This window comes from Enoplosus armatus, chromosome 13, assembly GCF_043641665.1.
Source record: "Enoplosus armatus isolate fEnoArm2 chromosome 13, fEnoArm2.hap1, whole genome shotgun sequence".
Lineage (NCBI taxonomy): Eukaryota > Metazoa > Chordata > Actinopteri > Centrarchiformes > Enoplosidae > Enoplosus > Enoplosus armatus.
The window spans coordinates 20,521,939-20,548,268 of NC_092192.1; the positions used below are offsets into that span (position 1 = coordinate 20,521,939).

Here is a 26,330-nt window from a genome sequence, read left to right on the forward strand (position 1 = left end):
GAACATTAAGGAATCTGAGACGTTCATCTTTATTTATCTACAAGTGAGGAGCTGCAACATCATATGGGCTTTTTGTTGCTGTTTTTCTGTACAAAATGTTCTTGTACTGGACCTTTAATTGTGTTGATGCTATATGCTATATTAAATGTATTATTCACTTGCTTTTGAAGAACAGTTTTACTGCATTTTAAATACTTACTCTTTATATACTCCTACTCTATACATGCTTACTAGTCCTGCTCCACCATCCCTCATCCTTTGTGTGAGGTGACTACCTAGGATTCAACATTGTGGTGGTAGCAAAAGGCTGATTTGAAAGGAAAGTTTGATTTGTGCATGCTCTGAGCTCTCCCTCCTGCTCACAAGGCAAATTGCAGTAACGGTTGTCGATCAGGCGAAAGCGGGGCAGAGGTTGGGGAGGGTGACGGATTTTTGTCTTCAATCAGCATTACCACGCCTGTTTAGTTTTTTTGTGAAAGCAATGGAATCCATCAGCAGCCGCCCATAAGAACTGTAAGAAAGCTAATAGCAGGTGGCGGTAGATGTGAAATGGGCCTCTGGACGGGGCAGCTATGGAGAGTATAATGCAGCCATTCACGCTCTCTCTAGCAGGGGCCCCCTTTGTACCCAGAGCTGACATGCTACTTCACCGGGGCTCCTGAAAGGGTCCATTTTGTTCAATTTGTCTAAAAGCCACTGACTTATGTAACAATTTAAAGACTTTGGATGTTAAAGTTTCCTTAACCCACCAACTACTGAATGGCTTTTTTGTCCTGCCCTGTGATCTGTCCGTCATTCTCACGTGATCATATGAAAAAGAAGAGAGTTGAAAGCTGCAGAGAGGGCACCCTGGCTCGAGCTCCTCTGAAGAGGCCCAGATGACTACTGCAGGGGTAGGGAAGGTTCCCAGTTAGTGCCGGCAAATGTGTCCATTTCCACATGAGGTATGCATTATTCAGCAGCCCTGATCGACTAGACTGACTCCACAAGCGAGCCAAATGTGACTCTTTGCTTCCTGGAGTTTTTATAGTTTACAGGAAAGCATGGTCTGATCCCTGACGAGGCTGTCTCAGTGCCCTAGATTACATACATATAGTAAATCTTTACATCCTCAGAATGTAGTTTAACATCACATTTAGGTCTCACATATCCAACTCTAACTGATATACAAACAAAGTTGATACATTTAAACAGTGCCAGTAATGGTCCCACAGGTGGCATCATGCTATGATGAGATTGCTGTGAGTGTGTGTGATTACCGAGACAGTCAATAACAGTTATTGAAGAGGGTCCCTATGCATTCAAGCATCTTGACATGGATACAGTGATGTCACACACGTGAAATGTAGATCATCTCTACAGAGCTATTGTCCCTCTCTCTGGCTTTTGATTAATTATGACGTAGAACTGTCCCTGATGCACATGCAGAACAAGTGCTGCACAATGGAGGTGCAGTGAACTGTTAAAAGCTATTATGTCTTTGAAATGAAATGAACACTGAGTGATGGTAAAGCAGTATACTGTGAAACAATGTAGGAGTTCAAGGTTTAAAAAATGCCCAGCACTCAGGGTATTGGCTATGCAAGTTTAAAAATGTATAAATTAAAACAGAACACAGAAACACAGAAAACATTGCATTCAGTGTTGCTTAGCAGAGGGCATCATAGACCTGCCAATACTAATTACTCTTAGTTTTCATGAAGATGTGCAAGGGAGTGTTTTCTTTTTCAAAATAGTAGTAATAATAGAAATAAATAGTTTGGATGATCGGTTTAGTGTGGAAGAACCTGGGTAGGTTGAAAAGACAGCAGGTCATCCAGTGTCACACCCATTCCTTACAGTCCTAGCGGGGGACACCAGAGAGTTCTCAATAGTAATAGAGGGGTCATGGACGGGAGATGCCTTCTACTCTCTCTAGGTGGTGTGTAAACATCCACTGAGAGATGTCAGCCAGACATGCAGATTTGTGCTGCCACCTGGGTTTCAGGCCGCAGAAAAGACAGAATTAGTTGAGTGTCATCTGCATAGCTGTGGTTAGAAAAGCCATGTGAGTGAATAACAGCGCCAAGTGACTTAGTGTAGAGAGAAAAGAGGAGGGGACCCTGAACAGAATTTCTCAGAACACAGATTCTCTCCAAGTTACCCTGTACGTGCGGTCTTTGAGGTAGTATGTGAACGAGGAAAGGGCTGAGCCTGAGACTCCCAGTGCTTGGAGGGTGGAGGGGAGAATCTGTTGGTTCACTGTGTCAAACACTGTAATTTCAAAATGTTTGCTTTTGGCCGTTAATTATAGCACCACCATCAGGCCAGTTTAGGTCAAATTTCTTTTTAAGAATTTGCACATCATTTCCAATTATGGGGCAAGGCTAACCTTAGCTTGCTCGCTAATGTTGTCTCCAACAAAATACTATGCGATTGGTTATGTTAGTTGGCTAGCTTGCCAAATTACTTGCTTACGTGATCCATGATACTAACTTATGTATTATGACAAACTGTGACAAATTATGCAATGGTACAAAGAAAGGTTTGACTAACGAATGCTTTCTACTAGCCAAAAGCGATGCAAGGCAGGTGCAGCAAACTAAGGTTAAGCAGCTAGCTGTAACCTAGTTAGGCGGCATGGATCTGGTGTTGTTGCTTTGTAACGTTAGCTGATAAAGTAATTTGCAAGATAATTACTATCATGGAGCCAATGGTCCAAATAAAATATATGAACATTACAGATAATAACGTTATTCTAAATATGATTGTAAATCAGTGAGCCATAGGCTCAATCCCTATTGTATTTCACCTCATTCGGTGAAATATAAACTTAACAGACATTTATTTAAATGAAAATCTTTTAATCTTTTAATTACTTTTAACAAAATTTAATTTAACATAAGAAATAACATTAAATGTCATCACACATCAAAGAAACTGTTACCTGAAAGATGCCTCTCCAGTCATTAGCTAGAAATTGGCCATAACTCATTGACCATTTGTCCAATCATCATAAATTTGTTAGATAGCTTCATTCATTGTTTGGAAATAGGCATGCCAAAGCAAGTTATTCGGTGCGTAACTGACAAATGGCATACCCACAGTGAGGTTCTCAACAAGAATTCACTGTAAAAAATCAAGAATCTTAATCCAAAGTAAACTATTTTTGTTCTATAGACACATTTTTAGGTAATTGTCAACCAATGGGAATGTGGGTAAACAAGATATGTCTCCTCGTAGTCCTTCTCATCGTTTTCCTCATTTTTGAATAACACTAGTGTAATCTGATTACTATGATCCATAAGGGTATTCTATTATTTCCTGACATTACTTTATAATGTCACAGTCACTGTTGTTGTTTTAAAAACTACTGTAGTCCCATTCTTCAGTCGAGACACCACTTCACATTTCCACCTGTAACTGTTGCTTTACTACTATCAGAGGAACATTCTAGTAAAGGCAAATGGAAAAGGTAAAATTGTCCCCATTAGAAATAATAAGTAATAATAATAAGTAACAATTAGGTGTGTTGTAACGTCATATTAGGAAGAATTACCACAGCTGTCTCATTTAAAATGATGGATCACATTCATCAGTGCAACAACACGTCTCTGTGAGCTGTTTCTAATGGATTTTTGGAAATGACTTCCAGGAGGTCAGGCAGACCTGCACAAGGAGTTTACATCTGTGAATTTACACTCTTTAAAATATCCGTCTTTAGAAATAGCATGAATATCTAACACATCCAAGTTCATGAGGAAAGCATACAATGTGTTACTTATACATTTGGTGCTCTCAGTAGAACTGGTACATCTAATTTTCTATGTGAATTAAGTTAAACATGAGTTGATGTAAAAAGAGCCAGAAGACATACTGTTAATCCAGGTTTTAGTATCTCACTCAAGGACACATCAACATGGATGCACCCAATGTCTTCGGTATCAAACTCGTGAGCTTCACTCAGGCAACAGTACTTGAAAATCCACTGAGCAAGTTAAGTTTGTTTATGTGTTTAAAGAGAACCTGGCCCACCTCCTGGGTTACACAAATGGACGGTAACCATCACTCATATGCTCCTCTTTTCCAATGTTGCCTCATAGGCGAGTGTGACTGTAGTCTGACTCACCAGATGTAGGCTGTTGGGTTAAGTCTGCCATTAGGCGACTACTTCAGTCGGCATTCTCCCCCCTTCCGATATCTGTCTGTTACCGTTTTGCAAGGGCACCGTCGCCGCATCCTGGGCTTAGCGATTGTGATTGATTTAAAGAAATACAAACAAGCTAGAGTGTATCCAAGAATGATAATGGGTTGAGCCAGACCTTTCTCCGAAGTGTGGAGTCTGGCTATGCGAGACTTGTGTGACTGTTACCATAGCAACCAGCGTGGTACATACCGGAAATGAAGTTGATTTCCCCAACAAACTACTCATCGCAATGTTTTTGTTCACGATCATTGTCTGGTGTAGTGTAATTTGGAACAAATGAAAATAAGACAATTCCATTTTTCAACTTTTTCAACTAGCTTCGCTTACACTATTTACAGCTTCCTTCAGTAGATACTGTTTGAGGACACTGTGTATCTGTGTGTGCGTCTTAATGTATGTGTTGAAATGTTAAGTTGGCCCTGAAAGGGTTAACTGGCAGAGGCAGACCTTGCTGCTCTCTGGATGTCCCGATTCATCTCAGAGGCTGAATATTTCATGTGGTAATTAAAATTTGTAGGTCAAGTCTCCTATGACACGTATTTCTATTGATATAGGGGAAGCAGTGGTGCCTCTCTTTAAAGCGCCTCCTTCACCCAGCTGAGATTTAAAGGATGAAAGGTGACATTTTCCCCCGTTTTGTAAATTAATGCAATTGATCTGCCTAACAAGAACAAAGTTAGGTTTCCAAATACTGCATGATAAAGAGATTAAGCCTTTAAATGGCTTTCCAAAGACAATCTTTATTGCAAGCCCTAAAGTAAGGGCATTGAACTTTCAATTAGAATTTCTAATAGGCTATTGACTGGAATGTATTAAATGTTGCTACACAGCTATATAGATCTTGAGAGGGGATTTCTCTTGATCCAGGGTACATGACCCCAGCATCCCTCTGAGTGAGATACACAAACACACACCACAGTCACCTGATGTGTGGGGTGATTGAGTTGAGCATGTGTTCTTTCTGCAAGTTCACATGGTTCTTATTGTAATTGCTAGATGTGAAGGTGTTTATTTTAAACAGCATTATGTTGGCCCACCTTTGTAATCTATGTTAATTTCAGCAAAGCCTTTTGATCCTTGTATCCTTTTATTTGTGGTCAGGATTTTTTTTTAACTCCATGTCAGCTTAGTTCATGATTTTTCTTGGCTAAGCTTTGATGTTGCTCCAAAACCTTTTGTTAGTCTTAATTTCTGAGGCTCTTCGTATCCAAGCACATGAGCTGTTTCTAATTTTCTGTGATTGATCTCAGGGTCTAAATCCGATTTAATTGCCTCTAATGCCGTATTAACTGTTGTCAAAATATTTTTCCTTGTCATCCAAATTGAGCTTGCTACTCCTAGGAAAGCATGGTCAAGGAACATTACATCTGTGTTTCATTGTCTCTGTATCCCACTCTCCTGTGCCTCTCACTCTTTCCATCTCCCAGCCATAATTTTCTCCGTCTTTGTTATTCCCAGCCTTTCTTTTTTTCTGTTACAAACACATTGTAGCTGCAGGTGATTATAAGCTTCGAGAAAGCTGCATCGGGACGCAATTTGTCAGGGCCTAACAGCCCATTCTGTTCTGAGGGGGTTAACATTCTGTTTGTGTTACAGTGCATTCAAACTCTAATTAAAACAACATTACATTCCCCATCTGCCAATCTCCCATAATCTTCTTTAATTGCTGTAATTAAACTATATTTACATGTGCAAAATACTTGTAATTTAGCAAATTGCACTCTACACTCTGCACATTTAATCAGTGGCGCTGCAGTGGAATGGAGTGATTTCAGTGTTTTGATTTCAGCGGTGGGCTGGTTCTGACGGGGTAAGTGGACCTCTGCCTGAGGTCTCACAGAGGTTAGGAAAACAAGCCATCGGAGAAGTATTGTCATTGGGCTCTGATTGCAGCTCGTGTGGCTAATTATAAGCCTGAGCTCCCTTGTGAAGCCAGGCAGAGCTTAGGTATGTGTGTGTTTGTGCGACTTTGTATGTACAGTATGTGTGTTCAAACAAGCCTCTGTGGCCTAGTATACTGCATTCGCAGCTCACTGCTGCTTGCCTCACAATTGACATCAACCTTCCCCTTTCATTCATTCAGAATGCAAAGTGAATTTGCTGAGGTGTGTTTGCCACCCAAACAGAGAGAACTGAGATGAGGCGGTAAATACCTGGGAATTAAACCTGCAGCTGGCTAAGCAACTGCTGCTGTAATGAAAACATCAAGGACTGGCTCTGGCTGAAGAGGAACAGCATGCTTGCTTTCAGATTAATGGTATTAGATAGGGATTAATCTAGAAGAGGGAATTTGTCAAGCTGTAGCTTTATATTAGCATCACTAATAAGCTAGCTTTATAACGCCCCACACGATGACACCATATTCCAAAGACTTCCTCGTGGTTTGGTCATTACCACTAAACACAAGCTGTCAGTTGGACAAGCTGATGTTCATCCTCAGTGCTTGGAGTTGGTCCTACAGTAAGTGCAGTCATTAGAAAAGTCTCAGTTAAGGTTTACAGCCTTGTCAGTCAGGTCAGTGTGGCAGCTGTTTCTGGAAGGGGACCCTGGCTTTCTGTCTTGACTGTTACTGAGCAGCTAGCATTAGCCGTGTCCTCTTGGCCTAATTTACATTCCTGTGTGCCTGGATGAGAAAAGCCCCAAAACGAGCCAGATGGAAGCAGATGTAAAAGCTCAGCAGTTTAGAGGCAGGGGTCCTGCCGTGGAAGACCTCCCCCTCCCACCTTCAGGCATTGTCAGGTGGAGGCAGGTGGAGGCAGACCTGGCAGGAAGAACCGCCACTGTGGTAATTGCCATGCTTTTTCCATCCTGCTAGAGCTGCCTATTAACGTCAAGCCAGCAGTATGCACATCATTAGGATATACCACAGAGGAAAGCAGGAGAACTGAAGGGAGATTTTGCAGAAGGGAACTATCTGTACCCAAACACAGTGCTTAGATTCAATGCTCTCTTGATTTCAATGAAAACCCCTCTCTGGGTAGTCTTCGTAATAGATGTTTCCCCAGTTCTCCTAACTGAGGTTTTAATTGCTCATCCTATTACTGCTAGTTTGTGACTGACGTACAAATGATGGTCTCATCTGCGTCTGTGGCTCTCTGAGTTAGAGAAGACGTTCTAAAGGAGAGTAGAAGTAGCCAGCGGGTAGTGCAGTGCAAATGATGTTATAAGATGGACACAGCCCCAAATCCTCATTAGCTGACACGTAGTTCCTCTTAATTAGTTTCCATTCACTGTAATTAGCATGGATGAGGCTAATCATCTGATGTGAAAGCAATCTAACGCTTGGGATACTGCGTCCTTGGCCTCACTTTCATGTCAGGTTTACAGACATTTTTTCTTCAGGTGCTGCTGCTTTTCTTTTTTTTTGGAAGGCTGCATTTGTCATCTTTTATATTTTAAAGGATTTTTACAGTACTGTATATTTAGCTACAAGTACACGTTACTGTATGGGAAATACATTTTTTGCCTTACATTAAACGCTAATTAAAACAGGAGGCCAGCCAAAAAGGAGGAAGACAAAACAAAGTGTATCCTTCTAACAGGATTTGATAGAATGTCACTCTATTTTTGATAGACCTCATATTTTGGCAATGACTTTGTCAGGGCCTTACATGAATGGGAGACGAAAAAGTGGATATTGTGTTGACAGTGCTGTGATGTTTGAGGCTGTTGTCCCAGATCAAAACAAATGTGTGTTGTGAAACACAATGGAGCAGGACCACAAGTACAACAAAAGCAAGTGATTGAGGATTGCATTGTTGGAAGCACCTTCTGTAGCAGAATGATTGATACTCTCTCTCTGCCTGTCAAGCCCTTGAGAGAAATATTCCTCCCACTAACGTTGTGTCTGCTGCCAATCATCCTTTGTCTTCCAGTGGTTACCGTGCTCCACTCTCTCAGCTCTTCCATTTTTCCTCGATGTGTCTTTATTTTAAAAGTGCACGTGACTTTCTTATTTATACACAGTCTTAGGCAACTGAATCGTGGATCATGCAGTTGATGCCTATCTGTTATACTGGGTGGGGTTACACAGGATATGAGATTTTTATTTGATTTTCTGCCTTGTGGATCTTAGTCTTCTGCTATCTGTGTCTTTATTGATACCAAATCCCACAAGTTATCTCCTCAGATCTTAAATGTGTATCCACTCACCACAAAATGTCCTTGCACCTAATCTTTTGGCCGCAGACAAAAGCATGTGAGCACTGGCCAATCCAGGGTAGTAAAGTCTGATTTTCCCAGAGTGCCGAGGGCACGTTCTTCCTCACTCGGCCCCTCTGAGCTGTAGATTCTATCCTGATCTAAAGCAGAACCCTGTTTATCCCCTCCGCTCGATCTTATTATGACAGTGATTATTTAAGACTGAGAAGAACTGGATGGGCCCACAGTAGATGTGTATAGACCAAACAGTATCATATTTCTGGCATTTTAACATCTTTCTGTCATTCTCTTATTTCTCTGTCTCTTATTATTTCTTTCCTAATATGCTTTTGCTTTCCCGCAGGCTGGATCTTTTTTGTGAAATGGAGTGTTTGGCATGAACTTTTGCCATATGCCTGTAGATTTGCCAAGAAATATTCAGAGCAGCTCTTTTCTTGCGCCAAGTATTTGGCCATCTGCTTAAGTCTTTAACCAGCAGCATCCAGGGACTTCATCAAGCTTGAACTGTGAAGTCAAATGGTTTTCTTCAGCTCCCAAATCAAGCTAGGCACTGCTGTGCAGATTTACTGCACTGGCAATTTCAAGCAATCACACATATATTTTATTATGCAGTACATAGTCACATTTATGGGATTTACCCTTAATGACAGCCAGGTTTTCCCAGAGCTGTTTTTATGTGGTTAAAATGATATTATAGTGAAATTAGACAAAGTAGTCTCTTTTGAATCCTTCTAAATCACTTTAAAAAAAATAACATTTAGCAGACAGGAAATCTATTTGTATTAGTTTGATGGTTGTAAGTGTTAAGTATCTGCAAATGAGGGCGCAGACAAATAGCTAAAACAGCTGCAAAAGTGATTTCCCAAAGATGTCTTTACTAGCTCTGCCTCTTGGGTTTACACTGGCCACACTGCCACTAGCAGACTGAGCATTTTAAAAGCAGAGACTCTGCTGAAGAATGTGCTGCTCGTCAAACAGGCAGAGAAGAGGAGATAGCTTTTCTATGGGGGTGGGGTTCATTATGCGGCGCACAGGACACCATTATTAGCCCCATTACACACACTGACAGCCGCACATTCATTCTCCTATACCTGCTTTTTAAAGCCACCCATAAATAATGAGGGCTGCCGCTAGCCTCGTCTTGGAGGAAGGGAAAAAGGTCATTATAGACCAGGCCTCCATTTGTCAAAATTATTTCATAATCTCAGGTCACCAGGAGGGTTTTTGCTTCAGTTAATTGTAGATCGGACCACTGAACATAAATTTCCATTAGCAATCAATTTGCTACTCTCTGCAGATTCTGACCCGATAAGCTCTTTGTTGTGACCATCAATGACAGATGTAGACACGTAGAGACACACTGCAGTAGTGTCGGTGGGATATCTAGAAACACTGCATGTTGCATTTGTTGAAGTAAAATGACGACAGGCAAAGAAATCCTCTCAACAATTAAGCATTTTACACCTTGCTTTAATTGAATAGATTGTTCCATATAGATTTCTACATTGATGGTCTTCACATGGAAGCTACGTCAGTGTGGATTTGCTGCCACTCCATTGTGATGTAGAGGTCACAGTGCCACCCTGGTTAAATGTGCTCTGACTGGTAATCGGTGGTGCTGTGCAGTATAATTACCCCAGCCTTTATCAGAATGACCTCTCTGACAAACTTCCCTGGTGGAAGGAGACACCTGAGAGCCTCCACACTTCCTATCCGCCCTTGTTTTATCGAAAAGGCCCGCCTGAATGGATAATAGAGCCCCTGTTCTCCCAACAGACGGATAATGGAGGGTGGAGTGGTCCTCTTTGGCAGACTACTGCCTCTTCCCTGCACTAGAGAAACCAATACCAGGCCTATCGGCTGATATATGACACTAATACACAGGCTGACTGGGGCCCTAAACAGAAAAGAGGGATTGTTCCAACTTTCGACTGGCTGTAGGATCCATGACTCACAGGTACCGCACTGTCTGGCCCCTGAGACCGCTCTAATTGCTTTACATCTGTACAAAGGTTTCTTGTAATCGGGCCTTCTGCCTCCATTTGTCTTCCTTTCAGTCTCCTAGTGAAGGCCTTAATTGGTCTTAGTGGGGCTTTTTTTTCCAGTTAGCTCCCGGGCCTGAGCTAGTAGAAGACTTTACCTTGGGGGGCAGTGGGGTTTGCTGGCTGCTAGTGGTTGGGGAGGTTGCAGAAGAGAGGAAGTCAATACTTCTTTTACCTTTAACACTTTAATTAATGCTCTTCTGACGAGCAGTTTTCCCCATTGCTTCACATGGGGGGGAGGGGGGAGAATCGAGACTTGTACAGCTTTGTTAGAAAATCTCCCATGCAGTCTCCGGTGACCAATCGACATTTGCTGAGAATCGAGTTCTTTTTTTTTGTTGTTGTTGATTGTTAGTGCACATTTTTCTGCTCGTGTCTCACTGACTGAGAGCTGTTTTGCCTGTAAGTCTATCTAGTTGCTGTCAGGCACATTTCAAAGTAGTGAAGACTGTAGCCGAAATACTTTGTTTTCCAAATATTACTTGTGCTTTTGTTGTGAGCTTGGGATTGTGCAAAAATAATTGCATAAATAAAAGTATTGTCTTATTCTGGATGTGAGTGAATTATCAGAGTGCATGTAAATATACTGAATATGTCTGGAAGAAGTCTGTTAGTCCTCAAGCGCCACTATTTGCTTGCTGCTGTAAGCTGAGGCAGATTCCCAGAGCGAAATGTGACCAACCTCACTTTATCTGACTAGACCCCGCTCACACTAGTCTCATGTACACTGCTCCACAAACCACATTTCACATCTTTAATTTAAGATAACGTGACATGTTCATGCCTCTGTATCTGCATTCCCCTCTTAACACAATACAGTACAGTTTACAACACATCTCTTAAGATATCTAATCTCTAGAAAATGATGTATTCTACTCGCCTAAACCGTCTTAAAATCTTCAACTTCTGTGTGTGTTGTATAAACACAATTGTTTTTCAATATATATTTTTGGTAACTTTAATTGTAAATACCTTTATTATCTACCAAAAGAACTGTCTGACATGAGTACAGCTGATATTTCTGCCGTCAATCAGCTGCAGTATTTGGACCTCAGAATTCTTTGCACTTTCTTTCCTGCATTTTGCAGCTCTCTGGTATTTAGTTAGTAAAGGATGGAACAAGCTCATGTCAAGAGTGTGGAGCAGGAGCTCGGTGTTGGGAGCTCTCCTCTGCTGGCCCTGCTCTGATGTGCTCCCTGCATTTCCTGCTGACTGACTGATATGGAGCTCTGCTGCCAGGGCTTAAATAGCAGCTGTAAGCGTCCAGCTGCTCCCTGCCACGCTCCACTTCTCCCCAGATGGCTCCGAGACGTTCCAGCAGCCCTCTGGAGGAGCGCTCATGAGGAAAGTGTTATGGAGTGGCTCTCTGAAACACCAGGGAGCATCCCTCACTGCACCACAGCCACCCTCCTCCTTCTTCAACCCCCGGGCCAAACGCCCAAATCAGGGGAGGGCTGCTTGTGCGGCCTCGTTTGCCAACCAAGGCAGCACAGATGGTGGTGTCCGCAGCATAGGCCAGCATGCAGCGGGGCCTGGGGCGGGGGTAGTGGTCCTGGAGAGAGCACATGCCATGCCTGGCCTGGGATGCCACTGATGTCCCCCAGGAGGAGCTCTCACTGGCCCTCAGCAGATGACCAGCAGAAGTTTGGCAACCTCTGCTCTGCTCGGCGATGGTGTGGTGAAATGTTTGTCTTTACCCACATGGGCGTCTTTGATAAGTGGGTTGTTTCAGAGCACTGTCAACCCGAGAGAGACTGTGTTGGGTGAAAACGAGCGCATTCAAAGTCATTGTAATTTTCCTTGAACACTCGGCGTTAATATATTATGCCAGCTGTAGTGCTCCAGGGCAACAGTCTCTTACCTTGGCTGTGTGTTAAAGTGATGAATGGTCCATCAACTTCACACCACTGAAGCAAACCGCAGGGTTCACTTCAACCATGACATTGCCCACAGAGATAATATCATGTTTAACATATCCTGCACTCGCACTGTTCTGAAAATATACTTTGTTTAAATGTACCCTGAGGAGAATTTGACCACCAGTGGCACTGTAGCGCTGTGATTTAATGAATGCAATCTTGCAATTTCCTCCTGACTCCAGAGGACAGTAACAGTTAGTGAAAGTAGTAGTAGTGTGCTAATGTAAATAACGCAGATTTCAAAACACTGAGAGAAGCTGTTTGGAAATGTTTTCAACATGAGGACATAAGGATACACACAATCACATTCTGGTGAGAAATACTAGATGTAAATAAATATTGCGTGTTTACAGTGAAAACACCAATGGGTACATTTGAACTCGAATTGGTGAGAAAAGCCAAAAGAACACATTTTATTTTTCCCTGTTAAACCGAATCCGTCACGACCACGTTACACAGTGACTTTGAGTTTCAAAAATAATTTCTCAATCAAAACGTCTCCTACTTGCTTGCAATACAGCAGGTGGGTGACAGGTATGACCTGTCGTAAAAAGCAGAGTTTACACCTGTTATAAGATCTCTCTGGGGATTTTTATTATTGCTACTTCGTCACCAGAACATCCAGTTCCACCCCTCCCTCTCTCCCTCTCTCCCTCTCTCTCTCCCTCTCTCTCTGAACTTCCTGTTCTTCTCTTCTTCTATCTTGTTTCTCCCTTCTGCACACTCCTTTTATTCCCCGGTTGGAGAAAAGCAGAGTATGCCTCAGGGATGGATGCGGGACTGCTATTGCTCCCAGCAGAAGGGTGGGGGGGGGGGTCTTGCTCTGCTGACCTCACTGTTATCCTTGTCGTGACAGGAAACATACATCATAGTGGGGCCTCTAATGCGAAACACATTCCGCCACAACTTGATCAAAGCCAGGGTGCCTGGACAACAAAGTGCCCCGTAATGCCATATTTTGACCATATAATTGGAGAGTAATTACGGCTGACAAAACACTCCAGCGATTTTCTCTCCTTCACTCCCTCCCTCTCTCTCCTTCCCTGTGTCTGTGGGCTGTAAGAAAGCCCAGAGAGGGGTTGTCATAAACTATGCGGGATATTGTGTGCTGAGTTGGCTTGAAAGCTCTTGAGTGGAGCTGAGGGTAGGTCAGTTTTTATTGGAGCACGATCGCTTATTCAGAGACATTATAACAACACACAAGGGTAGCAGTAACCAGTGGCCTAGAAAAACACCGGTGCACCACACGACAGCTGACCCTCACTCTCTGACAAGACAGTCCAGTCAAGTCGACCGGTCTCCCAAAAAAGCTCTGCGCTCTAGCTCTTTCTATTTTAGGCGGATTGAGTCTATTCTCTTGTCCTTGATAGCACAATCTAAGTTATGGTGGTTAGCAGTTAGCAAGCTCCACAGCGCCCTAACCAGTAAGTCACAAAGCATAGATGTTTGAGGAGCTGGCCCTGAAATCTCAGCTACAGAACAAGATATAAGATAAGAAACTTGGCAAAGAACACTAGCCAGATATTTTTGCGAGTGTTGGCAGTGTAGTACACAAGTCAGAAATCATTTCAGCTAAAGAACAGAACTTTTGACAAAGTCATAGATGTGAATTTGATACAGATGTTGGCGTTTTGCTGTGTTCACATTGCACTGGTTGTCCCAGATTGCTGGGCAAACATTTTTATCCTTTGGTAGTCTTTCGTTCTGAAGTCCACCCCCCTGCTGTGGCAGTCAATATGAACATAGAGCCTTGGGGCCTGAGCTCTGTGGTTTTCTGCTGTACAGGGATACAAACAGAAAACACATGAAACGCCGCAAAACATTACAGTTTGACAAAAGTCAGGAAACTCTGCTCTAAACACAGCTCTAAAATCAAACCTCCACTTCACCACTCACAGTTTGACCTAATGTTTGCATACAGTTAACGGTTTCAAGGAGCAAAACAAGCCATCACGAGTTAAAGCCCTCGACACTACAGTCCTTTTATTGCACTAATCTGTGGCCAGTCTGCCAGGAGATACCCTTCAGTTGAGCACAAGTTTAGCCACAATTCAATCCGCCTTCCTGTAATAACGTGGTACGATCCGGCCTGTTAACAGGCTGTTTACTACCGAATGAGTAGAATTGAGGAGTCTGCAAAAACATCAACAAGACTTTGTTACTGCTACAAGTTGAGACATTTTATTTGTCATTTTCTCTACAAAAGATGTGCCAATATGGAACGTGTTCTAAGCTGGGTGCACTACTCCAGACAGCCTCAGTCCCCTCATCTCTGGTTCAGTCCACACCTGTATCTTTGTCGGGAGCGTAATTCAGCCTTTGAAGGACAGAAGGGGGTTGGACTAGTTCGAACCGTGACTGTACTGCTGGTATTGTGGGGGGGGGGGGGTGGGGGTGGATGTCAGATGGCTGGTCCGTGGATTTCGGCCCGCTATCGTGCTCTACCACTTAGCATGCTAATTAATCCTAACCAAAGGGCTGCGTCAGTCACCCCATGCTTCGCCAGGGACACTCCCACTGGGCTCATCCTGCTTTAATTGAGCACGTTTTTCAGAAGCCCGCTGTACCTGGGATTACATTAGATCCCTCTAATTCACCCAGCCTGCCACCGGCGTGGGCAAAGTGAACAAGAGGGGGAGGGAGTGAGATGAGACGCAGAGCTGGGAAATGTATAAATAAACCAAACAAACAAACAAAAAAACAGACTGAGTGTTTATTAACACCCCTGGGATGAAAAAGGAGGTGAGTGCAGGAAATCATTAGCGCAGGAGAGTCAAACTAGGCTCGTTTGATCTCGCTGATGGAGGAGCAAATGTAATTTAGCGCACTGCGAGTAATTTGTTTTAGCAGTTAGCATGGGTTCCTTTTAATTTCATTTTGCCTTGCATCAGTCTTTCAAATTAAATATTTTTATTTTGTACAAAGCGGATCTTTGTGAGCCTCGCAGCTCAAAGACCAGCCCTCAACAACCACTAATGTTTATTCATCTTCGCTTGTTTGCATGTGCAGTAGACAGAATCTTGACAGGAGTGTGCCGTGTCGGCTTTTATTTGAGTACTTTCTGTATAATGAGGCAACTCAGATGTACACTGCGACAGCTAGCAAATCATAGTAGGAGAATAACAAAGTGTTTTTGTCACTGCAGCTCTAATTAATTGGAAGACGGTGCTGAAGTGGCTGCATCTGTTTCGGTGTCTCACCTTATGTCCTCTGTCTTCTGAAAGTTGTTGACTGTGCAATCTGTTTATGAAATCAAGACACCATTTTCAAACCCTACACAAGTACAAATATAATATGTAAACTAAACAACCTGTCAACTGACTGTGGGGTGTGGCCTCTCCCAGGGCTGATTTACAGATATAATTTTCATGTTTAATTCAGTGAGGAGCATTGTGTGGTCGACCCTGTGGATCTGTGGGACGGCGTGTAGTATAAGAGCAAAAGGGGGCAGTTTATCTCAACCTGGCAGGGTGCTTCCACTTAATTACTGCTCCCACCCATGACACAGAGGAGGCCTTCTCCTGCATCAGGGCCAGCTAGTCTCAGCTCTGGTGAGTGGGGAAGAGAGAGGAGTCTTATCAGCTGGAGATGCCTGGGACATTGTCGCTCTCGATCACCTTATCAGGCCTCTGTTCACACGGTGTGGAGCCTGAGCACCTGCTCTTGCTGGCAGCAGATATGTGAGATGCCCTCCCTGGTAACAGAGAATCAGAGACACGAACAGGGTGGATCGTCTTGACGATGAGTTGCGGAAACACGGGCAGCCAGTTTGGATGCATGGGAAGCGTTTCCTCAGACTCCTGGCGTTCTGATACCATATGCAGAGTTATTTTGAAGATGGATCAGAACTTGCTCCCGGACAATTCCTTTGAAATGTTGCATTTCTTTCAGGATGTATTACTATGTATACAAATCATACAATCAAGTCTTCTATGTAGATCTTTTGTATTTATTGGAAATTAACAAAGAATTAAGTAAAACCACGGTCTTCAGATAGGTACACATTTTGCAAGATTTCAGACTTTTCCAAAGAGATGCATTTCTAGCCGCCATTACAGACTGATAAACAGCGTGTGCTCTAATGTGAGGGAACTCTGTGTATCTCAGCTGTGTCACTGGCAGAGCCTGCAGGGGTTGTTAGCATTGACAGCGCCGGTCTTTATGTATGAGACTTCCAGGCAGATTGTTGGCAGAGCTGGGCAGTTTCTCTCAGATGGGTGTCAGCTGGCTGCAAGCCTCACAGCCTTCTCCTCCTCCACCTTGGTCTCCTTCCCATCATGGCAGACCCAGAGAAAGAGCTTTATGGAGCCCGATAATGATACGTGGCAAATGTGGAGCAGTGGGGTGATTGTTAACGGCGGCAGCTGCGCAGATAGCCTGGATGATGGAAAATCAGTGGGACCTCATTTTGGTTTGCCAGTATGAATATTAATGGCTCGTTTCCAGGCCATGGCTAATGATGAGGAAAATTCCCTAATAAAAACTTGATGTGATGGGCAACGACCCACGGGGTCACTGGAGACAGTCAAAGTTAATAGTGTGCCATCAGGTGTGAGGAGTTAAGTGATTAGAGGCACAGAACCTAATCCTGATGTTTTTCTCCCCCCTCAGCCTTGAGTCAGTGTGGAGGGAGGGAGGGCCGGAGGTGGGAGGGGAGGGGAGCAGAAGAGGTTTATATCTCTTGACAACAGAGGGTTGCAGTCTGTTGTTAAGCATACATCCAAGCACATGCAAGCCTTGTCTGTTACAGGTAATACTAGAGGTGGCAGACAGAGATTGTTGTCTATATAATTGCTCCATTGTGCCTAATATTATCACATTTCACAAGGGATTGGTGTCATCTGAAAATGTTTTAAGTGCTGATAGGATACAATATAAAGTACAGAGGTTTCAGTGCCAATATTAAATGGGTTATAAATATAATTTAAGTTGGACCATTGGCTTTATGATACAAACTAGCTTACCGTTTGCAAGTTACTTCATCAGCTAACGTTATGAACCAACACCAGATCCATGCCGTATAGCTTAGATACTGCCAGCTGGCTAACCTTAACTTAGGTTACAGTTGGTAAAACAATTAGTGGCTAGTAGAAAGCAATCATTAGTTATACACCTTTGCTATTTATTGTTGGCTAAAATCAACAGGATGGAATATGAACTTGTCTTTTTTTGATTCAGTAAAAGAAGCCACTCTTGTCCAAAGTCTAAATTGATTGATGTTACTCAGAAATTGATGAAAGAATAACCAAATAAGAGTATGAATCTGAGCAAGCATTCAGTGCCAGCTTTTGGTATTTTGTATTTTGGACAGTTTTAGACCAAAAACTATTGAGGTTCAAAAGCCAATCGTATATTTCATTGCTTCCAACAAGTTAGCGTCTCAGGGGTGAGAAGAGGGCAAATATGCCTGTTCAATTCTGCACAGGAAATTCAGCTTCTTTAGGAGCGCTCCACAAATAGTCTAAAATTGATGTTTATGTGTGTGGCCAGATTGCCGTAATGAAGATGCCAAATCACATCATTGTTGATGTGTAGCATGTGGTGTACTTACAATACACACCAAGTGGACTCATCTCAGAGGAGTCACCATAGCTGCGCAAACAATGCAATTTGATGTATGTAATTATCTCAAAATCCTTCTATTAATCTTTGATTAATCCAGCATCTGCTTTGCGCCTCAGTCCCCTGTTGGCTTATGGAAACAGAGTTGGGGTGAGGCAAGGAGTGCATCGGTGGGTGTTTGTGTATGCGCCCACACTTGCTGCAGCTGTTTTTCTTATATCTTTTCTTTTCTATCAGATAACAAGTAAACGCTTCCCACCCCCAGGTGCCTGTAGCTGGGAGAACCGTGTTGAGATGTTCTAGAAGGAGAGATACTGAACTTGGTGCTTGTGTAACAAATGGATTTTTAAGAAAGCAAAGTGCTGCACCTCTCTGTTCCTTCCTTCCTACCCTGGTCCTTGTCAGGTGTGTGTGTGTTGGGTGGGTGGATGGGACTGATCAACAGAGAGGTTTACCCTGCGGCAACATCTGTTTCTGCCAAGCATCACTTCAGTAGTATGCTGCCATATCTCCGGTTGAGTTGAATGTCCTGCCTTCCTCCACACTTAAACAGAAAGCAACATATACACATACACCACTCGTATTCCTTCTGAACACAGCTTTTCATCCCAGGCATCCAGAAGTGTCTGTGGATCTCGTTCACTTCTCTGCTCACACCTCAGTAAGCCCTGTCAAAGTGTCCCTTTGCAGACAGAGCAGCGCCAACTCTCTGATTATTGGTGCTATTAGAATGTAAATCATTAGATATTTAACAATATGAAATTAATAATTTAGAAGAGTCAAAATTCTCTCAAATATTCATTCAGTAAGTTTGGGGACACTCCTAAAACCTAAAAAGAATGTACTTTTTGTAGAGTACTGAAACCAGAGGTCACAGACTATAAAGTTCTTATTATTTTATGCAAGGCTTCACTTTTCTGCCGTTCTCCCCCATCGTCCCTTTTTTAGCTCCGCTGTCCCAGTGACTGGAATCCAGAGTTTGTGGTCAAATTGAATATCTTCTGGATAAAGTTTTACATTTGAAGGGAAATTGCATTCAGATGTTGGCCTGCTGCATTTGGCCAGTGCTGCACATGTGGATCAGACCTGGTTATATTAGTCCAGACAGAAGTCTGGTCCTCCCTGACAAAACATTCTTGGCTGCTGAAAGAGGCATTTGCCTTCCGTGACTATATAGAGTGTCTCAAACACTCCAGTTGTGCTGTTTTCTTTGCTTTGTGATTTTTTTTTTTTTTTTTTTGAGGTCTTGTCTTTCCTACCATACTTTCATATGACAGTTCGACATCAAGCAGATGCTGTGGAAATTAGATGCTCGATGTCATCACCACAGAACCCTGCTTATTTTAATGATGTGTCCCAGTCAGTAATGTCATGTTCAATTTCCTTCCACTCACTGAACTTTTAGGTGTATTTACTAAACTGTCTTTTATGGATACCTTTTATGAAATGTGTGTCTGCTGGGCTTATTTCTAAAGTAAAGTAATCCCAGAGTTTATCTGAGGTTCACTCCAGCATGCAGTCGCTTGAGCACAGTGTATGTTTGGGCATGTGTGTGTTATGAGTGTGAAATAGTCTGTAGTGTAGTAGCGGTTAACACTGGCTAAGGAAAAGGGGCTTTTAAACAGAAGGTATATCCAGGGCATCATTAATAACATAAGTCACAGCAGGTGACAGAGCTGCATGAAGCCAGCAGTTGAGCATAGCCGTCATGTCAGTGTTTTCTGGTACAGTTCATTGAACTGGACATCTGCATCTTCCTGACTGGAGATGCTCATGTTGCCGACCTTAAGATTATTCCCATTTAGTCGAAAGTCAGTTTCATTTTTTTGGATTCTGTGTTATAAGAAACTCATTGGTGAGCGTATTGTGAAGGGGCCTGCTGCTCCAGCTTTGTGTGCCAAAGCAGGTGCTGTGTAGCAAACCCTGAGCTCATCAGTCTCCTCCTGCCCGGCTCTATTTGTTGTTCCTCAATTCACAGCGGCGGGACTGGCAGACTGTGTAATGTGTGGGTGAGAAAGAGAGAGGGACACGGGAGGTGTGAGTGGGAGATTTGAGAATAAGAATGGCACAGATCCCCATTTCGCCATCCTGGTCTTCGTCTATTCCCCATGAATAATGTGGCACAGCCTCTACCCAGTGGTAGGCCAGGCATGCAGCCATATCAAGCTGCGGTGGAGTGTGAGGCGTCCAGCTTGGCGAGTCTGGGCTCAGCCATATTCTAGCCCCACAACCCCCCAATCCCTCCATCCCCAACCTGCAGAGAGGAGCACTGGGCTCCAAGATGGCAATCAAGGCTTGATTTGCCAACACATTTCCAATGATTAAAATGTAATTAGCACAAGCGAGCACCTCCTCCCCAGCTAATTTCCACGCACGCTGTGACAGGCAGGCGGTCGGCGGCACCCAGGCCCCAGCAGCAGATGGAGGAAGATGCAGCGGGAGGGGAGAAAACCATTTTGCCATGTGACTGTTTGCATCAGAAAACCATCAGGACGCGCAGCTATATCAGGAAGGAGCTGTTAGGAGGAGGGAACGAGGAGCACTTGACGACAGCACATCCAATTGGCACTGTCAGAGCTGACCCTGGCAATGGCTGCCCTCCTTCATGCTGTCTTTCCAGCTCCCAGGCATGCAGGCAGGTTGGCTTCTTCACTGGGCTTTAACCCCTTCAGCCATCCTGCAGGATAACCTGGCTCAGGCTGATAAACAGACACCATCCTCTGTGCAAGGGGGCGCTTTAATAAGGCCCATACCAACCATAATTAATTCTAAGTTCATGGCTAGCAACCAGCATAACCTGAGGCTAATGTCACTCATGGGGCCGACAACACGCATCCATCACAGCGCCAGACTTAAGAAGATGCCATTCAAGAAAATATTAGATTGGAGACAAGTTGTATAACCGGAGACGGCAGATATGAAATTATAATAAGCCTGTTAAACACACTCATTAACACATATCATTTTTTTCCTTTGTGGACCACTAGATTTCCAGGAAGTTATGTTGGAAAAGGGAACATGGCATACTTTCTAAGCACGCATCCTTGTGTGATGTGGTTACCTCTTCAGTACAGACATTTTTCTGCGGGTAGTTCAGGCAGGAGACTTTGGTGAGCCCTGCTGCTGCGGACGATAGCATAGCTGCATCATTTAGCATTCAGCCCATGGCTCCTTATGTTCCCCTTGTATTGGACCAGTATTACTCTCAGCTGGAGAGGATTTAGGACAAGAATAATTGACTCCTACTTTCAGACCAATATAAACAAAAGGCTCGATGCTTGGACAGCGCGTAGGGAAATTTGTAAGAGCACTCAGCCAAAAGAGAGGCCCGGGTGAGAGCAGAGGGGCAATCAGAAGTGCTCCGGATACAAGCCAACATCAACAGCTCTTAGAGCTGAAGCTAATGTTTGACATTCCTGTGTTACTTAAACTTAACACTAGGGTCTAGCTGTACAGTATAATGCCGGCCCTGTGTAAATAGCAGTGGGCCTGGGTAGATCACTTTTCTTTGTCAGCCCCCTCCTTGGACTAATGGTTTCCTTATTGTACATGACTGTTGCTTTAAGTAAGACCCATTTCCTACCTCAGCCTGTCAGTGATCTAACGCCACTGATCTCAATAGCACCATTGTGATTGTGTTTTTTTTTTTCTTTCCTCAGCACAATATATTCATTTTTGCCAGTCATTTTAAACCTCTGACATAAGTCTTTTCATTAGACATGGCCTCTCAGGATTTGTATAAAGTGTTTTTGACATTACAGCTAACCATACCTCTGCTCATTTATTCTCACTCGCCCGTCAGTAGCAATAACTGAATGTTTGAGCTCATGCTTACCTCCTAAAACAATACCATACCTCAGTTATTAATGATGAGGTCTACCAATCATTCACGACGTTTCCATCTGCCGAGTGCAAAGCCGAGACTTTCTAGCTTTCCGTCTCTGTTTCTAATGTAGGAGTCAGTGAGTAGAAATACAAGGAGGGAAAAATTCCAGATATGCAGGGATTCTTCTCCCCCGCCTCAGGTTGCTTTATGCATGAGGCAACGCATTAGTTCACTATGATCACTTATCAATGAGTGACAGCTCTGGCTTGTTTGTACGCCTGAGATGTGTGTTTTTTTTTTATCTTTTAGAGATATCAGTATTTGTTACTTTTTGCTCTGTACTTAAGCAGCGAGTTCGAGGGAGCTTTTGGCGTCTGCACTGTAAGGACGATCAAATTGCCTGCCCTTGCCTGTCAGGCCTGATCTCAGGATTTTTTACTTTGCTCATTATAAAGGTATTTCCATTTTATTAAGTTTCCCCTTTTTTCCACCCTTTGTCGCTCTGGGAAATTTGCATACCTCTATTCCTAGGGAAAAAAAAATAATGACAGCAATTTCTTTTCTTTTCTCTCCCCCACTAGCCGTGTGAGTGCTTCGTTTAGTGGCACCTGCGAAAGCGACAGGCACGGGGATGAGAAGTGAAAGAGAGCAGTTGATTAAATCATCATCAAGTCGCAGCACAGAAAGTCAATTCTGCTTGCCGTCTACAATGATATCCTTTTATCTTAAAGTAATGAGCTATGGCACTTTTGCATCGGGTAATACGATGAGTTCCATTAGCATGTTCCATTTGCTTCACAAGCAAGGGCGAGCCATTCCAGCCGGCTTCTATCTAGGCAATCAAAGCAATTGGCTGCACACCGAGGGAACGGGGGGAAGGAGGGAGAGCAAAAAAAGGGAACATGAGAAAGAAAGGCTAGTAGTGTTTTTTTATGGATCACAACACAGTGGAAAAACTAAAATGATGTCCATTATTTGAACCCCTTGCATGCCTGTGTTCCCGGTCGTACAGTGTGGCAGCTAATGAGTGCTTGGTCACATTACTGTCGTCACATTCTGAGAGGCCTGAATACATGGAAGCAGTTGAGACGGCTAATACTGCTCATCAGATCTTGTCTGCTGCTGCATTAGTCAGTCCTGTGTGGGAGGCCGCAAGAGAGAGCGATACGTGGCCGACACGCCCATTTCTCCACGAGCTCGAGTACATGTGCATAAAAGCACACAGTGTGCAGCTTTCTGTATTACCCTGACGTTCACATGTAATCAGAAGCTGCACTCATCTTTCAATACCTTTATTTATTCTTCCAGCTCACAGTCTATAGGGCTGCTGGCTCTCTGCACACTGTATTAAACTGGGGGGTGGAATGTTGTGGGTGGTGGAGAAAGAGAGTGAGAGAGAAATGGAGAGCAGGGAAACGTCTGAGGAGTGTTTGCCCAGTGCGTTTATTGCCTCTGCATAATTTATGAGCTGCTGGAGCTGACCATCATGGCAGTGTGCCGCGGGCGGCCCCTGGGGCCGTGTGGGACAGGCCTGTAAATTGGATGCTGTGCTCCTGCTGAGCTCGCAATGCCCCTTTTTTTTTTTTACCGTCCATTCTCAGAAACAGACCAGCCACCAGCCCAGCCAGCTACCTTTGAGCTCTGCAGGGACCCAGATCAGCAAAAAACAAGAGATGGAAGCAAAAAATAGGGAGAGACAGAAATATTGTCAGGGCCTTCTGTCGCTCACTCCCTGAGTTGTCAATCATTTCATCCCCTTCCTTCACTCCCTCCCTTCTTTAATCGACACCCACCAACCCCTCCCTGCACTCCCGGTCCCCCCCCCCCCCCCCCCGCCTACACACACACTCTCACTGTGCCAACCCCTGCCCATATTCCCCCCCAGTGCCTTCTTCATTACCGACTCCAGTGCTTCTCTGCACCTCAGCCATATGCACAACGTTGAGGGCCGCCAGTCACCCAGCATCACACTAATTAGTTGATAAAGAATTAAGTGGACCTTGAAATTGAAATTGGAAAGAAAAAATGAAATCCAACCACTTTTTCCTCCCTCCATTACAAAGTTCCCTTCCTCTTCTTGTCATTTCTCCATTCCCAGCCTCAAGCAGGAACAGACATTGTGGAATTATAATTCTAGTGGCAGTTAGTGTTTAGAGATTCCAGCTCCGTCTGAATTTCACATAGGTTTCAATGTTAACAAGGGCACGGCTGCTCATGAGAAATCTGCTTTGTTTCACATTCCAGCGCTTGTGTCAGCTAATGAAGGGATCTGATGATATTCCGACACTGGATATGAGTATATGATAAGTTTGTCATTAAAGAGCTGATAAGATGTCCTGTTTGCAAAGGCACATTAGATTACGGCACTCACATGTGTTGAAACATTGTGTTGTACAATCCAGGCAGGGACAGTTGTAAAACAAGGATGTAGATATATTATTCCTCATTTTCACCTTTTCCTTTTGTGTTTTTCTTTTTGCAGTGTGACACCGAGAGTGACCAAGACGACAAGGTAAGCCTGCCATTCACTGTGGTTTTTCATATACTATTAAATGTGCTTGGATCATTTCAGGCACCGTTTATTGGGTTTCAATAAAATTCAAATATTAGACTTTCTTTAAGGCTGAGAATTTAATGTAATTAGAATTAAACATCCTGTTAATAACTATGAGAAAGCCTTAATTAGCTGTGCGTTAATTATAAATGACTTAATGATGTGCAAAATCTAAATCGAACTGTTCTGGGTTTTTAGGATTTAGATGACATTTAAATGAGACTGCTGTGACAGCCAGGGCTGAGGGTGCTGAGGGGCTTTTGCTTAAAACACTGACTAGCATATCTACAGTATGAAGCACAGTGCTTGTATTTGTATATCTTGTGCCATATCTATCCATCTACCTATCTTCCGATATGTCTATCTGTCTATTTGCATATCTGCCTCTCTGTTTTTGAGACACACTCTTTTGCTAATTATAAGTAACGGACTCCCTGTAATTGGCTGTTCATTGCTTACGTCTGTTCCTATAATCTCAATCACTGTCAAGATCTATAGCAACATCCTGTGGTGTAACACCGTCTTATATTTGCTGAGAGGTGAGAGGTTCAAGAGTTTCAGTTTTGTCACTTTTGTTACAGTTGCAATTTCACACACACACAAAAATTGCTGGGAAACACAGTCGAAAAAAAGGAACGTGTTCACTTGAAATGGGCAGATTGGTTTTGTAAGGCGAACCCAGGTTTGGCCTGATGGTGGCGATACGGAAAACATCATGGAATCACTCACTTCAGGCGGTTTCTTGCAGTCTGGAGTAATGGACCAGAAGACACAGTACAGTATACTGGTTTGAAAGTTGGGCTGATGGTGACTTGAGGAAAGGATATAGTCTCACCTACATTGCTAGTTCTTGTCATCTTGGGACTATAAAAGCGAGTATTAGAGATACTTGGTCCTAAGCAAAACAGCAAGTACAAATTCTAGAAATCAATACAAAAGCATTAATAATGTTGAAAAAGCTCATGCGAGCTGAGCAAGAAAACAGTTTTGTTGGCAAATAGAATTATTCACAAGCTAGAATAGATGTGGATCATGTGCAGCTTTTTGTATCACATGTAATCAGAATCTGCACTCGTGCATGCTAATGCAGCATCATCATGGCTGAGCTAAAACTGTGTTGCAGATGGTTAGGAGATTCTAATGTGTTGCATGCTCCACCATTTTCATTTTCAACTCTCCAAGAGCGTCTTGAAGTGAAGTCTGATTCACCCCAATTATTTTTGGCCAATCTAACAAGGCTACCAAACCTTTGACTACTGGCGAGATCACATTCTCAGACTAGATGGCAATTAGAATTGATAAAAATGTAAATATGTAAAACATCATTGTTTGTTGGTCTTAGAAAGTACAGTTGTATAGTTTAGAATGGCTGCAGATAAAATTTTGGTGTAAGCAAAGTTTATCGACATTTAAGTGCTTGTAAGTACCTTACAAGTTTGGTTTTAGCCTTCTTTATAGTATTTGGTGCAGCTCCATTTATAATTTCTGGGTATTCAGTTTGAGCGTACCTCATAGATTCCAAGAGCAACCATATTATCCAATCTCTTCTAACTAGAGATCTAGATCCACTCTAATGATTTAGTAATGCCGTTTGCTTGTGGTGTTTAGACTGTGCAGCAAATTGAGTCATTACTCAGTGTTGTCGATTTAAATTGCTCCTGTCTCGGTGGCAATTCCTTTTTGTTTCGGGAAGAGAGAGAGAGCGCATGGTAAGCTGTAATCCCCCCAGTGACTGTATTAATTCACCCTGGCTCACGTTACGCTCCTGATGAACAGCGCCAACTACACCTTCCTGTCATTGATTAATTGTGTGTTAAAGTAAGAGAGGAGTGAATTAGTAAATAGGGGACCCCTATGACAGGGGCTGACTCATGTGTTCTTGCTCATTGTGAGGGAGTAATTGGAGCTCCCACTCAACACTTTTACCCCCTCCCCAGTCCACGTCACCTCTGCCACTATCTGCTCCTGCCAGGCGCCGGGCACACTACGCCCACTGCCACTGTCATTTGCATTCTGTGGGCGAGGCGGTCTACTTTACAACACCGCAGCAGAGAAGGACGCTGGAGAGCAGAGTCGTTTT

At 43.3% G+C, this 26,330-nt stretch overlaps 1 protein-coding gene across 1 annotated transcript in view; it reads left to right on the plus strand.

Annotated features, from left to right (window-relative positions):
- The window catches only part of auts2a (activator of transcription and developmental regulator AUTS2 a), a 282,785-nt gene that overhangs the window by 163,795 nt on the left and 92,660 nt on the right, over window positions 1-26,330 (plus strand). The window contains exon 4 of the mRNA XM_070917000.1: window positions 24,179-24,208. Coding sequence (XP_070773101.1) covers window positions 24,179-24,208 — 30 coding nt within the window. The remainder of the gene's footprint in view (window positions 1-24,178; window positions 24,209-26,330) is intronic.